The 13,098-nt window shown below is 44.9% G+C and overlaps 1 protein-coding gene across 1 annotated transcript in view; it reads right to left on the bottom strand.

Annotated features, from left to right (window-relative positions):
- TTN (titin) overlaps window positions 1–13,098 on the bottom strand; it is a 305,556-nt gene that overhangs the window by 240,120 nt on the left and 52,338 nt on the right. Inside the window, 3 exon segments of the mRNA XM_039913043.1 lie at window positions 289–345; window positions 2,664–3,245; window positions 6,490–6,678. Of these exon segments, the coding sequence (XP_039768977.1) occupies window positions 289–345; window positions 2,664–3,245; window positions 6,490–6,678 (828 nt within the window).

A 13,098-nucleotide genomic window follows, 5' to 3' on the forward strand; every position in this document is an offset into this window, starting at 1 on the left:
TGACAGTTTCACAAAATGAAAGCTTCGAAAACAGTTGCAAAGCGTGAAGAAGTCACATACCGCTGCAGAGTCAATTAAATGTAAAGTTTAAAATTAATTTTAAAACTGAAAAGACCTTGGAATGCATGTAACCCTTGGCACTTACAACAAAGCATGCAACAGCTTCGTATAACCCTGTAAAATACATAAGTACTCCCAGTGACCCACAGATGTAAGCAAATAAACATTGCTCCAAATGTCCCTTCCTCTAGAGAACACATTTAACTCTACTGTAATTTTGAGTCATACCTTTCACTTCCATCTCAATCTGTTGTTCGATCTCCTCCTGCAGAACTGTTTCCAGAGCTAAAAGAAAACACAAGAGATTATTGGAATGGCTGTTATCCGTAAGCGTAGAACTGTTTCATAATTTCTGCAATATCACAGTGCCAACCATAAATTCACAAGAGTTCATGCCACTGATTGACAAGGCTTATGGAAGTGTTCTGGAGAACAATTTTATTTTTAAGTCTTTGACATCCCCTTCCTCATTCAGACGATGTTGTAAACGTTTACATGCCTTAAACACTGAGAGAAATCCACACAGGACAGCATTGGACAAATTACATCCTCACCTTACTTTTTCCCATTGACTAAATAGGCTTGAATGTACTGAGGCTAAGCTTCACAGTTCAAAAGAACATTCAGTTATCAACCTGTCACTTTTACACAAGTGCTGCATTTGGTTTGCCCTGCCCCATTAATAACTCTGCAATTGTACATAACACCATGACTACCCTCTACCCTCACTCAGTAACTTCAATCTATACAGTGGCCCATCATAATTTAAGGAACCCAGTGCAGACTCCTCAACTATTTGCTGATTATGAAGCCAAGTAACAACAGGAGCAGATATCCCTTTCAAAACACAGAAGAGTGACCCATCGCCTCCTCCTTTTACAGTTCTAGCTGGGGAGAGTTTCTTAAGACAGACGAGTCCCGTTTCCATAAAATCTTCATGCGACATTTCCGGTTCGTTGTCTCTGCTCATCTGATTTTCGGTTTCGTGTGGCCTTTCAAATGAAGTTAGTGACAAGCTCGTCGTCTTCGAAGACTCCTGTTTTACTTCGTAAGTTGTTTTAATTTGAGATTCTTTGAATGTTTGAATGCTTTTAGTATTTGAACCCAGGGTAATTTTGGTAACTGCTCTGGTTTGCGATTCTTTAGCTGGGTAAGAATAAAGTTAGGAAAAGGATTAAATTAGTCCCTTTTAGAAGAAAAAACTCACACGGCTTTATATAATAAATAATTAGGATGGAAAAGAAATGCCTTCTCTGTTAGTCAACTAAAAGCAATGATATGGTGCTTTTTTGGGGTGGCTATTAAAAGTGTAAGAACTCTATTAATATATTGACTTACAGAAGCGGGTATTACCTAGATCTTCTGTGAACTTAGAAAACTAGTTTATAATAACAGAGATTTATCAAGTTAAAAAAAAATTGTTCCTCAATAAGTGAGGAGGAAACTAAGGCTGCCAATTCAGTGCCATTGAGGCAGCAATCCTCCTTCTGTTTACTAGATTATTCAAACTGGTAAGAACAGCAGCTCAGGGAATCTTAAATCTTTGGCTAAAAGTGTTGCTCTCTGTTACTGGAGGCTTCTCCAGTAACATTCTCCATTATTACATTCCACATTCTCCAAGGTAGGGGCAATTGTTCTTCCTGGGCACAGACACCCAGAAACACTCCATGCCCAATTTTAGGGCCAGAAAGGTGGAATCTGAGTAATCGCCAGTTAATTTAGCAAGTTCTTCCTGTGAATATCACAACAGGTGATGGTCAGCTTTCTAGGTTACTGGCTTTCCTAGTTAGAGGATGTACCCTAGTCCTCAACATCTGCCATATTTACTAAGTGGAATGTGAGAGATGACTATTAAGGTACAGGGGTCAAGGATTCACAGGAGATTCAAATTAGTAAAATAAAGTGTCTTTCTCAAGAAAAGTAACCATTGGTATAAAAAGTGAAAATAGAGAGATAATGCATGCAAATTAGTTCATTTATAAGCCATCTATGAATAGAGTCCTTAACATACAAACATTTCAAGGCACACCCCGGCTTTTTCATAATGTGTTTTTACTAATCATTTTAGATAGATTGCTGATAGGGAATTAGGAAACATTCTTCCAACAACACCTGGATGGAAGGCAACATGGCTTGAAGAAGCACTGTGGCTTAGTGGAAAGAGTATGGGCTTGGGAGTCAGAGTTTATGGGTTCTAATCCCACCTCCACCACTGGTCAGCTATGTGACTTTGGACAAGTCACTTAATTTCTCCGGGCCTCAGTTACCTCAGCTGCAAAATGGGGATTAAGACTGTGAGCCCCACGTGGGATTAACCTGATTACCTTGTATCTACCCCAGCGCTTAGAACAGTGCTTGGCACATAGCAAGCACTTAACAAATACCGTCGTTATTATTATTATTATTGAAAGAAACGGTGTGCTTGAGTACAAGGCACGCTTACTACTTCAAAGAGTTTTCCTCAATGCGGGGTTCATCTGGAACCTTGACACTGAAGGAGAACTCGGTGCAGAGTTTTATGAATGAAATGGTCGCCTAATATCTACGAGATGATGATGATGAGGTTGAAATGAGGGAGGCCATAGGCAAAATCAAATCTCCACCTTCCACGGTTAGTAGCGCAGAGGTGCTCTTCTCTCCGAAGTCGTTGCTCACGGTGCAGCTGTACCTTCCCTGGTCCGTCAGGTGAGCACTGTGAATAGCGAGAAGCAGAACCCTGCCATCTTGGGACTGCTTCACTCTCTCCGATTCTTGGATCCTCTCCCCGTTGTGAGTCCAGGTTACGTTCGTTGCCGTGTCGTCTCCTACCACGCAGGTGAACTGAGCAGTGTCTCCAGCCCTCACAGTCAGGTCCCTGAGTTTCAGGAGAATCTCTGGAGAACCACCCCCTGCCTCTTCGGCAGCGGCCTCCGATACCTGGATACCCTTGGCAAGCCGCAAGATGGACGACGTTTGCTGCAGCGTCACCTCTCGCACGGCCGAAGCTGTCACGGAGGAACTTCCTGAAACACTTTCAAAAACCTGCACCTCATAGTCACCCGATGATTCTTGAAGTGACTTAATTTCTTTTTGGTACATTTTTGTCTCCTTTGTGAAAGGGGGATCGTTACAGACTTCTGCTAGGGCCTGGGCCTTGGTAGATTCTCTTACATCTTTCCCAGAACTTTGCCTATCTAGGGCTTGCACTGTGTAATCAAGTGACAAGAAAAAAAAGAATATTAAGATCTGACACTTGTTACTGGGCCAAATTATTAGCAAAAATAAGATGGCATGAGGGATGGATATGGGAGAGGTCATCTTCACTGGGAAATTCAGCATGCCAGATGCACTACGCTTTTGGAAGGTGGAGTAACACACAAAAGAAAGTTCATTGTCAGCGATGAATAGTGGCAATGGAGGGCTCATGCAAATGCTCTGGGAAGCCGATTTCTTCTTTTCATTCTCCAAGGAGGCCCAGCCTGCTTTTTCAGGAACTACCTGCTCCTGCATCTCCTCTCAGCTAATTAAAACCCCAGAGTTTGGTGAGGGCAGTGTGACAGTGTGAAAAGGGCACGGGCCCAGTAGTCCGGAGATCTGAGTTCTAATCCCGATTCCGCCCCTTGCCTGTTTTACATCCTTGGGTGTACACCTGACTTCCTCTGTGCCTCAGTCTCCTCTGTAAAATGGGAATCAAATACTCATTCTCCCTCCTCCTTAGACTATGAGCCGCATGAGGGACAGAGACGCTGTCTGACCTGATTAACTTTTATCTACCCCAGGGCTTAGAACACAGGTTCGCACATAGTATGCACTTAACAAATACCTTATTAACAACAGTAATGATAATTATAATAAGCAGCACTTAACAATTCCCCAATCATAATTACTATTCGTCACTTGTTACCTGAAAATCAACCTTCTATATATTGTTCACAGAGATTAGTCATTTAGCAGAGAAAAGCAATTAAGTAGAGGGTCAGTGATGTCCAAAAAATCACAGCTTCTAAAAAGCACAACGCATGTCATCGGCTGAGATATCAAAATCCATTCAGTGAAGGTGTCGTGTCAGTGAGATTGTTACTGTATTAGTGTATTACCTGCTGGCTAGAGCACGTGCCGTGATACCAGACAGGTAGGTCAGTAGGGTAAGGAGGAGAGGCGGGTATGCAGCAAACTAAATGCCTCGGAGAAAAAACGGGCTTTACCTTCGGGCGTCACTGTAAGCGTAGCAGTGCAAGTGGCTTCGCCAGCGCTATTCTTTGCTTTGCAAGAGTACTGCCCAGCATGCTCTGGGAAAGCATCGACTATTAGCAGTAAAGCCATGCCCGTTGCCACATCGTAGTGGAAAACCAGATCTTTGGTCGGCAGCATTAGCTGCTGGTTATGAAACCACTGGATTTCTGGTTTGGGCAGACCAGACACCCTGGCATGAAATCTGACTGTCTCCCCACTGCACACCCTGCAGCTCGAAATAGGCTGGATGAAGGCAGGCCGCTGGCCCAGACTCTTCTTAAGTGAAATCAGTGAAGAGACATGCCCCTGGGGGTTTGGTGTAACTTCTTCCACGTTCTCACATCCTGAAAAGAAGGCACGCCAACTTTTAATGTCTGAGACTACACTATGACCGATCTCTCTTTTCCATTTCTGTTTCCACTGGGTTAACACCATCACATCACCCCTTCCACAAGATGGGACAGCGTTTTGGCCTCTTCAGAACAGAGGATTTCCTAGACTCATGGGGAACGAACAGTTGCCTGGCGTCTGGCCTGCTCTAGGTGTCTTAGGAGTTGTTCGAATCCCGGCTCGGCCACTTGTCAGCTGTGCGACTTAACTTCTCGGTGCCTCAGTTACCTCATCTGTGAGCCCCACGTGGGACAACCTGATTCCCCTGTGTCTACCCCAACGCTTAGAACAGTGCTTGGCACATAGTAAGCGCTTAACAATACCAACATTATTATTATTATTATTATTATATGTCTTCTTTCATTTTGAGTTTTGAAAATGGTTTGTAATCACACTTCCAAGAACTCCTCTGGAATGCCAATGAGAAAGATTAGGCCTCTACTTGAGAAAATCTGCCCTGACTAATCTCCTCACTCCTCTACTGAGCCACTTATGACCGTGAGTCCCCCTCTAGACTGTGAACTCGTTGTGGGCAGGGAATGTGTCTACTGTTATACTGTATTCTCTCAAGTGCTTAGTACAGTGCTTTGCACACAGTAAGCGCTTAATAAATACAATTGAATGAATGAATTTATGGCCCAAAACCCTAAACACTCCCCCCCCACAGCACTTGGAAGTACATATAATAATAATAATGATGATGACGATGGCATTTGTGAAGTGCTTACTATGTGCCAAGCACTGTTCTAAGCGCTGGGGGGGGGGTGGTACAAGGTAATCAGCTTGTCCCACATGGGGCTCACAGTCTTAATCCCCATTTTCCAGATGAGGTAACTGAGACACGGAGAAGTTAAGTGACTTGCCCAAAGTCACACAGCTGACAAATGGCACTGCTGGGATTAGAACCCATGACCTCTGACTCCCAAGCCTGGGCAGGTTGCTTTCCCAACCTGTAATTTGAGTGCCTGTCCCCTCCACTATAGTATAAGCTCCTTGAAGGCAAGGACCGTATCTGCTAATTCTATTGTGCTCTTCCAAGTGCTTATTACAGTGCTCTGCACACGGTAAACACTCAAATACTCTGGGTTGATTTCATTTAACTCGCAAAGTCAGGGGCTCTGTCAAGGGAATGGACCAGATGCTATTTGCTGGGTAAGAGTTGATATCTCACTTTACTTGGGGGCTGAGCTGAGCGCTAATCATCATTAAAGGCAGAAATATAAAATGCAGTTGGGTCCAATTTCTCCTAGGTTCCCCCTCTTGGCAGTGTCCGCTTTCCAACCAGATGTACAGCTCCATGTAAACAACCATCTTGAGTGTAAACACGTGGAGCCTGGGAGATTCTTCTTTAATACTTTACATGGAACACCGCACTGTAACTTAAAATAAATAATAGCGATGCCTCTCTCGATGATCACTCCTGGGAATGATAACCATGACTTTATCCCACTTATCTCAGGCTGTAAAATGGCCCGGCGCTCCCCTGAAAACACGTTCAGCTGTCAAATTTTCAAGTGGATTTTAATCAGCCTAATTCTCTCAGGAAGCAGAGGCCTCCCCTCTCCAACACGTGCAGTTCAGTGAGCGAGATGGAAGTCAGTTGATGTTGGCGGCAATGGGATAAGGCAACGTGGAAATGAGAATGGCGAACGTAAAACTGGAGTGAAGGGTGCCCAGTCCAAAAATTGAAGGTAAGATGGTAATCATTAGTGGAATTAAAAGACAATGACAGCACAATGATTTACATGTATTTTTAGTGGGCGTCGCTGCCCTCGTGGGAGCAGAGACTAAAGTTAAACTCTGACTTTTTCTGTCGCAGTACTGTACCTTCCAGTCTCAGGTTAGCTGTGCTGGACACTTGGCCTGTAGCATTACTAGCAACGAACGTGTATATTCCTTCGTCCTCGGGATAAGCTTCAGCAATTTCCAGTTGGTACGTGTCTTCGAATTGAGTCATTCTAAAGAACCGAGATGGCTTGATCTCCTTATTTCTGCTGTACCAAGTGACTTTCAGATCTGCTCGAGAAAGCACAAAGGACAGAAAACCAAATTTAAAATGAAAGAATCCCTCCTACGTTTTCCATCGAGAGTTGAAATCTTGCAGGTGATTAGCTTATGGTTCCATATTGATTTAAATAGCACTGCGATTTGCTTTTGCTTCGTGTTGTCTTGGCATTATTTTATCCTCGAGCAGAGAGCACTATTCTAGAAAATGGCTCAAGTTCTCACTGCTGTATTGTGCAGCTGACTGGCAAACTTGGAAACTTTATTCTGGGAGACAGGGTGTGCACTCCTTATGCCCTCTGTGGGTTTACCCGAGGAAGATAAGGATCAGGATACCCATGCACCATCACGAAGAACACCAAGTTTCAAACAGCCACGTCTGGGAGACAGGTGATTGCTTCAACCTGGCACCTGTTCTCCATTTGCTTGTATCCAGCCCACCGCTTAGCATAGTGCCTGGCATATAATAAGCACTTAATAAACACCACGATTATTATTATTGCTACCATTCTTTCTTCCCTTATACTGGGAGCCCTTTGGGGGACAGGACAGTTCAGCTTACATTCTACGTACCCTGCCGCTTTCTCTCAGTGATATTTATCGAGTGCTCACTGTGCGCAAAGCACTGCATCAAGTGGTTTGGAGAGAATAATAAAATAAGAAATGTGGCCCGGCAGAAAGAGCACAGGCCTGGGAGTCAGAGGACAGGGTTCTAATTCAGGGTCCACCGCGTCTGCTGTACGACCTCAATTACCTCATCTGTAAAACAGGGATTATGACTGTGAGGCTCATGTGGGGCAGGGACTGTGTCTGACACGACTACCTTGTATCTACCCCAGTGCTTAGAACAGAGCTTGGCATATAGAGAAGCAGCGTGGCTCAGTGGAAAGAGCCTGGGTTTGGGAGTCAGAGGTCATGGGTTCGAATCCCAGCTCTGCCACTTGTCAGCTGTGTGACTGTGGGCAAGTCACTTAACTTCTCTGTGCCTCAGTTACCTCATCTGTAAAATGGAGATTAACTGTGAGCCTCACGTGGGACAACCTGATTACCCTGTATCTCCCCCAGTGCTTAGAACAGTGGTCTGCACATAGTAAGCGCTTAACAAATACCAACATTATTATTATTACCAGGGATTTGGGCTACTGTCCAACGGGGTGTTAGGGGGGGCCTGCATTTCAACAGGGACCTCCCGAAGCTCACCAAGATGGCCCAAATTAGGCCATGGGACCCCTCGAGGAGGTAGACTGAGGCAGGTAACTCAGCCTATTGGAGAGTTGATGTAGTCCCAGCTGTAGCGCTGGCCTGTTGCATAATCTTGGGCCACAGCAGCAGAAGCCATATTGGCAGCAGCCTCTCCAGGAGAAGGAGCCAGGCTGGAGGTAGAACTGCCACTACAGGAGGAACAGAGCAGCGGGAGAGAAGCACTATGAGGCGGACCTCAGCTACCTCGGGTCAAGTCTTATTTCGGTAAATATGAAGCAGCGCGGCCTAATGGATAGAGCACGGGCCTGGGAGTCGGAAGGACCTGGGTTCTAATCCCGGCTCCGCCACTTCTCTGCTTGTGCCCTTAAGCAGTGTGGCTCAGTGGAAAGAGCACGGGCTTTGGAGTCAGGGCTCATGAGTTCAAATCCCAGCTCTGCCACTTGTCGGCTGTGTGACTGTGGGCGAGTCACTTAACTTCTCTGGGCCTCAGTTCCCTCATCTGTAAAATGGGGATTAAGACTGTGAGCCCCACGTGGGACAACCTGATTCCCCTATGTCTACCCCAGCGCTTAGAACAGTGCTCGGCACATAGTAAGCGCTTAACAAATACCAACATTAGTATTATTATTATTAGGCAAGTTACTTCACTTCTCTGTGCCTCAGTTACCTCATCTGTAAAATGGGTATTAAGACTGTGAACCCCATGTCTCCCCCTCATTATTTTGTATCTACCCCCCACTTAGAACAGTGCTTGACACACAGTAAGCACTTAAACACCATTACTATTATTATTAAGTAATGTGATTGGTTTAGCCTTGTTGGATCAGGGGTGAGACTGAGCCCTAGTCCCGAGTTGGCTCAAGTTAGCGGAAAGAGCACGATCTTGGGAGTCAGAGGACGTGGGTTCTAATCCCCACTCTGCCACCTTTCTGTCGTGTGACCTTGGGAAAGTCACTCAACTTCTCTGCGCCTCAATTACCTCATCCATAAAATGGGGATTAAAAATCTGAGCCCCATGTGGGGCAACCTGATTACCCTGTATCTATCCCAGGGCTTAGAATAGTGTTTGGCATATAGTAAGCACTTGAACAAGGACCATAATTATTATTATTGACCATACGTGCTTTTGCAATACGCTTCTTCCTTTCCCACCTATTTGTTTGGTTCATTCCTAAGGGGGAATCATGTCTTTGAGGTACGAGAGAATGCAAGTGTCAGTCTGTGAGCCACTAGTATGAGAAACAATTCCTTCATCAAGGTTCTTCATCCTGAAGTCCTAGGGCTGAGACTCATCTGTTGTTTCTGACAGGAGACTTCATCATCATCCTCAGCCCTGGGTGCAAGTTGGGTGGTTGGAGGCGGGAGGGGTTGTGTGTGTGTGTGTGTGTCCCATCTGTGTCCAGACTTTGTCACACCTATCCGTCTCTCTGCCTCCATACTCCACCTCACCCTCTCTGCTGGACTGAATCTTTGTCTCTTCTCTTCTTTCTGTAGTATTTGTTAATTGCTTACTATGTGTCAAACACCACTGTAAACACTGGGGTAGATACAAATTAAATTAGGCCAGAGAAGCCCGCATGGGGCTCACAGTCAAAGTAGGAAAGATAACAGGTATTTCATCCCTACTAGACAGTTGAGGAAACTTAGGCACAGAGAAGTGAAGTGACTTGCTCAAAGTCTTGGAGTAATTGGCAGATCAGGATTAGAACGCAGGTCCTTTGACTCCCTGGTCCATGCTCCTTCCACTAGGCCATGCTCCTTTCTTCTCTTTTTCTCTCCTTTATTTCAGACCCACTGGCCCCATTCCCAGTCCTATATTATCCTGAGCTTTGGACTATAGAGATCTCGAACTGCCAAGGGTCTCAACGTCTCTGATCTGCGTGGCAAGAACAGAGGAACCCCACATGCCTTACCATCTCTTTATCATTGGCTTTAAAGCACTCTATCACCTTGCCCCCTCCCACCTCACCTCACTACAATCGAGCGAGCCCACGTATTCCGCTCCTCTAATGCCAACCTACTCACTGCATCTTTAGCTCGTCACCCACCTCTGGCCTGGAATGTCCTCTCTCTTCGTATCCGTCAATTACTCTCCTTCTCTCCAAAGCTTTACTGAAGGCACACCTCCTCCAAGAGGCCTTCCCTGACTAAGCCCTCTTTTCCTTTTCTTCCACTCCCTTCTGCATCAGCCAGACTTGCTCCCTTTATTCATCCTTCCTTTCCAGCCCCTCAGCACTTAGGTACAAATTTGTTCTATTAATGTCTGTCTCCCAATATAGACTGTAAGCTCATTGTGGGCAGGGAATGTTTCTGTTATACTGTACTCTGCCAATCACTTAGTAGTGCTCTCCACACAGTAAGTACTCATTAACTACTACTGCCTGACACGCCCTCACTAGAAGAGTAGCGGAACTGGCTGGATCCAAACAGGCCCAGGAGAAAGAGCAAACTCAAAAATCGCCTATTGTTCCCCAAACCCGAATCCTGCTAGGTTCAATGGTAGAAATGGAACTAGGCTGTGCCCCAGGAAATGTACTTCCATGAGGGAAGGGTTCACGTGAGAATCCTCTGTCGTACTCTACCAAGTGCTTAATATAGTGCTCTGCACATGATAAGCACTTAGTAATCACCAGTTTTTGATGGACTAATTTATTAAAAATGGTATCTGTTAAGCGCTTACTATGTGCTAGGCACTGTGGTAAGTGCTGGAGTGGATACAAGCTGATCGGTTTGGAAAGAGCCCATGTCACATGTGAGGCTCACATCTTAAGCCTCATTTTACAGATGAGGTAACCGAGGATCAGAGAAGTTAAGTGCCTTGCCCAAGGTCATACAGCAGACACATGGCAGAGACGGTATTAGAACTCAGATCCTTCTGATTCCCAGGTCCGGGATCTAACCACTAAGCGGTGTGCTTCTCCTATTTTGATAGGAGGCACCTTCTCTGAGGCACAGAGAGGTTAAGTGACTTGCCCACAGTCACACAGCTGACAAGTGGCAGAGCTGGGAGTCGAACCCATGACCTCTGACTCCGAAGCCCAGGCTCTTTCCACTGAGCCATGCCGCTATCACAAAACGCACAACGTGTAGCAAATTATTCGTAACCGTAAAATGCGGTCTATTTGACAAAGTAACCTTTAACACAGTGCAAATGTGACAGTTTAAAGATATCTCAACAGGTAAATAAAAAGAGCAGAGTATCCTTCCATTTATGAAAATGCATTCATCTTTTTAAAAATTAGCTATAGAATACCACCACTGAAAATTCCAGTAAACTTTGTAAAAAGGAAACTTTCACAAAACAGTAAAAGAAGCTTTTTAGCATTTAATCAGTAGGAGGAGCCACAGACCTTGTGTGGTTTAAGACACTTCTTCCCAAGTTGATATTCAGGGGCTTTACTCCACTCTACCACCCAAGCAGCTACTTTTGCACTTCAGAAAGCATTTGATCCCATCGGAAGGTCCTGGCACCTCCTTTCAAGACTTCCGATTTTATCTGTGTAGCATGACAACAGTGCTTCTGCCACATCCTTAATTCCCCAGCCCCGATCCAGAACAGAGGCAGCATTTTAACAGTGGAAAAGGCTTGCACGGAAAAAGAGTTCTATGTGCCCCGCAGACGACTTAAGCAAGTCTCTGAAATCAAATTTTCATCCCGGATTTCTAAATAGCCGAGAATAAGCCTGCGAGCAACTCCTGAAATATTTATTCGTTCAATCGTATTTATTGAGTACTTACTGTGTGCAAAGCACTGCACTAACCGCTTGGAAGGGTGCAATAAACAGATACGTTGCGGTTGATAAAGGATCGATATAAGGTTACTTAAGCTCATTTAAAATCAATTCCATCCCAGATTTTTAAGCTTTCTTTTTTTAATGCGAACGAGAATTTTTCTTATTCTGCTGGAACCTTATTTTGGGCTACAAAACCAGATGCCAGACATACTGCCCAAGTACATTCTGTGGGATCAATCCCCTTCCCTGTTTACAGGCCTGCAATCTCCCCTTGTGTACCTGCCATAAACACACAGCAGGAGGCTTGTCTAGCCAACATGGGGCAGATAACATACCTGAATTGACAAGCAAGATTGCCTCCTTTGTTTCTTCTTCAAAAAACACAATCCAAACTAACCACAAGCAGTGATAACTTGTGGGTGGGGTGGAGAATAACTCCACTACTTAGCAGTTCATTCATTATGATGGGCAGTAGCCGGGGAGATGAAGTAAACTTGTAACAATGGGTGGGAGTAATTATTTCATTAAAACTTCCACCATTGGCCCAAAGAGCAGGTGAATAAAGCAGCAGGGGTGGAAAGAGGTGATTTATTGAATGCCTTGTTTAGGGAGGGTACAAAAGAAAGGAGAGATACCATCTCAAGTGCCCTATTATCTCCTTCCTCTTCCATATCTCCTTCTTACTACAAGAGTCAATTCTTATATGACCTGGGTAATAGCTCGTCCCCTGTTTTAGCGCTACAAAAATATGCCCAAAAGTGGGGCGATAATGCAATAAATATGGCATGTAGCCCAGTTTTGATCAGAAACTTTCATAAATCTTCTAGAAAGCCCGTCGATTAGACTGTAAGCCCGTCAAAGGGCAGGGACTGTCTCCATCTGTTACCGATTTGTACACTCCAAGCGCTTAGTACAGTGCTCTGCACATAGTAAGCGCTCAATAAATCCTATTGAATGAATGAATGGAAAGAGCCCGGGCTTGGGAGTCAGAGGTCATGGGTTCGAATCCCGACTCCACCGTTTGCCCACTGTGTGACTTTGGGCAAGTCACTTCACTTCTCTGGGCCTCAGTTCCCTCATCCATAAAATGGGGATTAAAAACTGTGAGCCCCACGTGGGACAACCTGTTCACCTTGTATCTCCAGCGCTTAGAGCAGTGCTTTGCACATAGTAAGCGCTTAACAAATACCATTATTATTAGATCCTGATTTTCCACTAACTCCTTACGATGGTAGGTGGTACTTTCATTCAATCATATTTACTGAGAGTTTACTGTGTGCAGAGCACTGTACTGAGTATAGAAGCAGAGTGGCTTAATGGAAAGAGCACAGGCTTGGGATCAGAGGTCATGGGTTCTAATCCCTGCTGCGCCATTTGTCTGCTCTGTGACCTTAGGCAAGTCACTTCACTTCTCTGGGCCTCAGTTCCCTCATCTGTAAAACGGGGATTAAGACTGTGAGCCCTGTGTGAGACAACCTGATTACCTTGTAACTAC

The sequence above is a fragment of the Ornithorhynchus anatinus genome, chromosome 9, assembly GCF_004115215.2.
Source record: "Ornithorhynchus anatinus isolate Pmale09 chromosome 9, mOrnAna1.pri.v4, whole genome shotgun sequence".
In the NCBI taxonomy this organism is placed as follows: Eukaryota; Metazoa; Chordata; class Mammalia; order Monotremata; family Ornithorhynchidae; genus Ornithorhynchus; species Ornithorhynchus anatinus.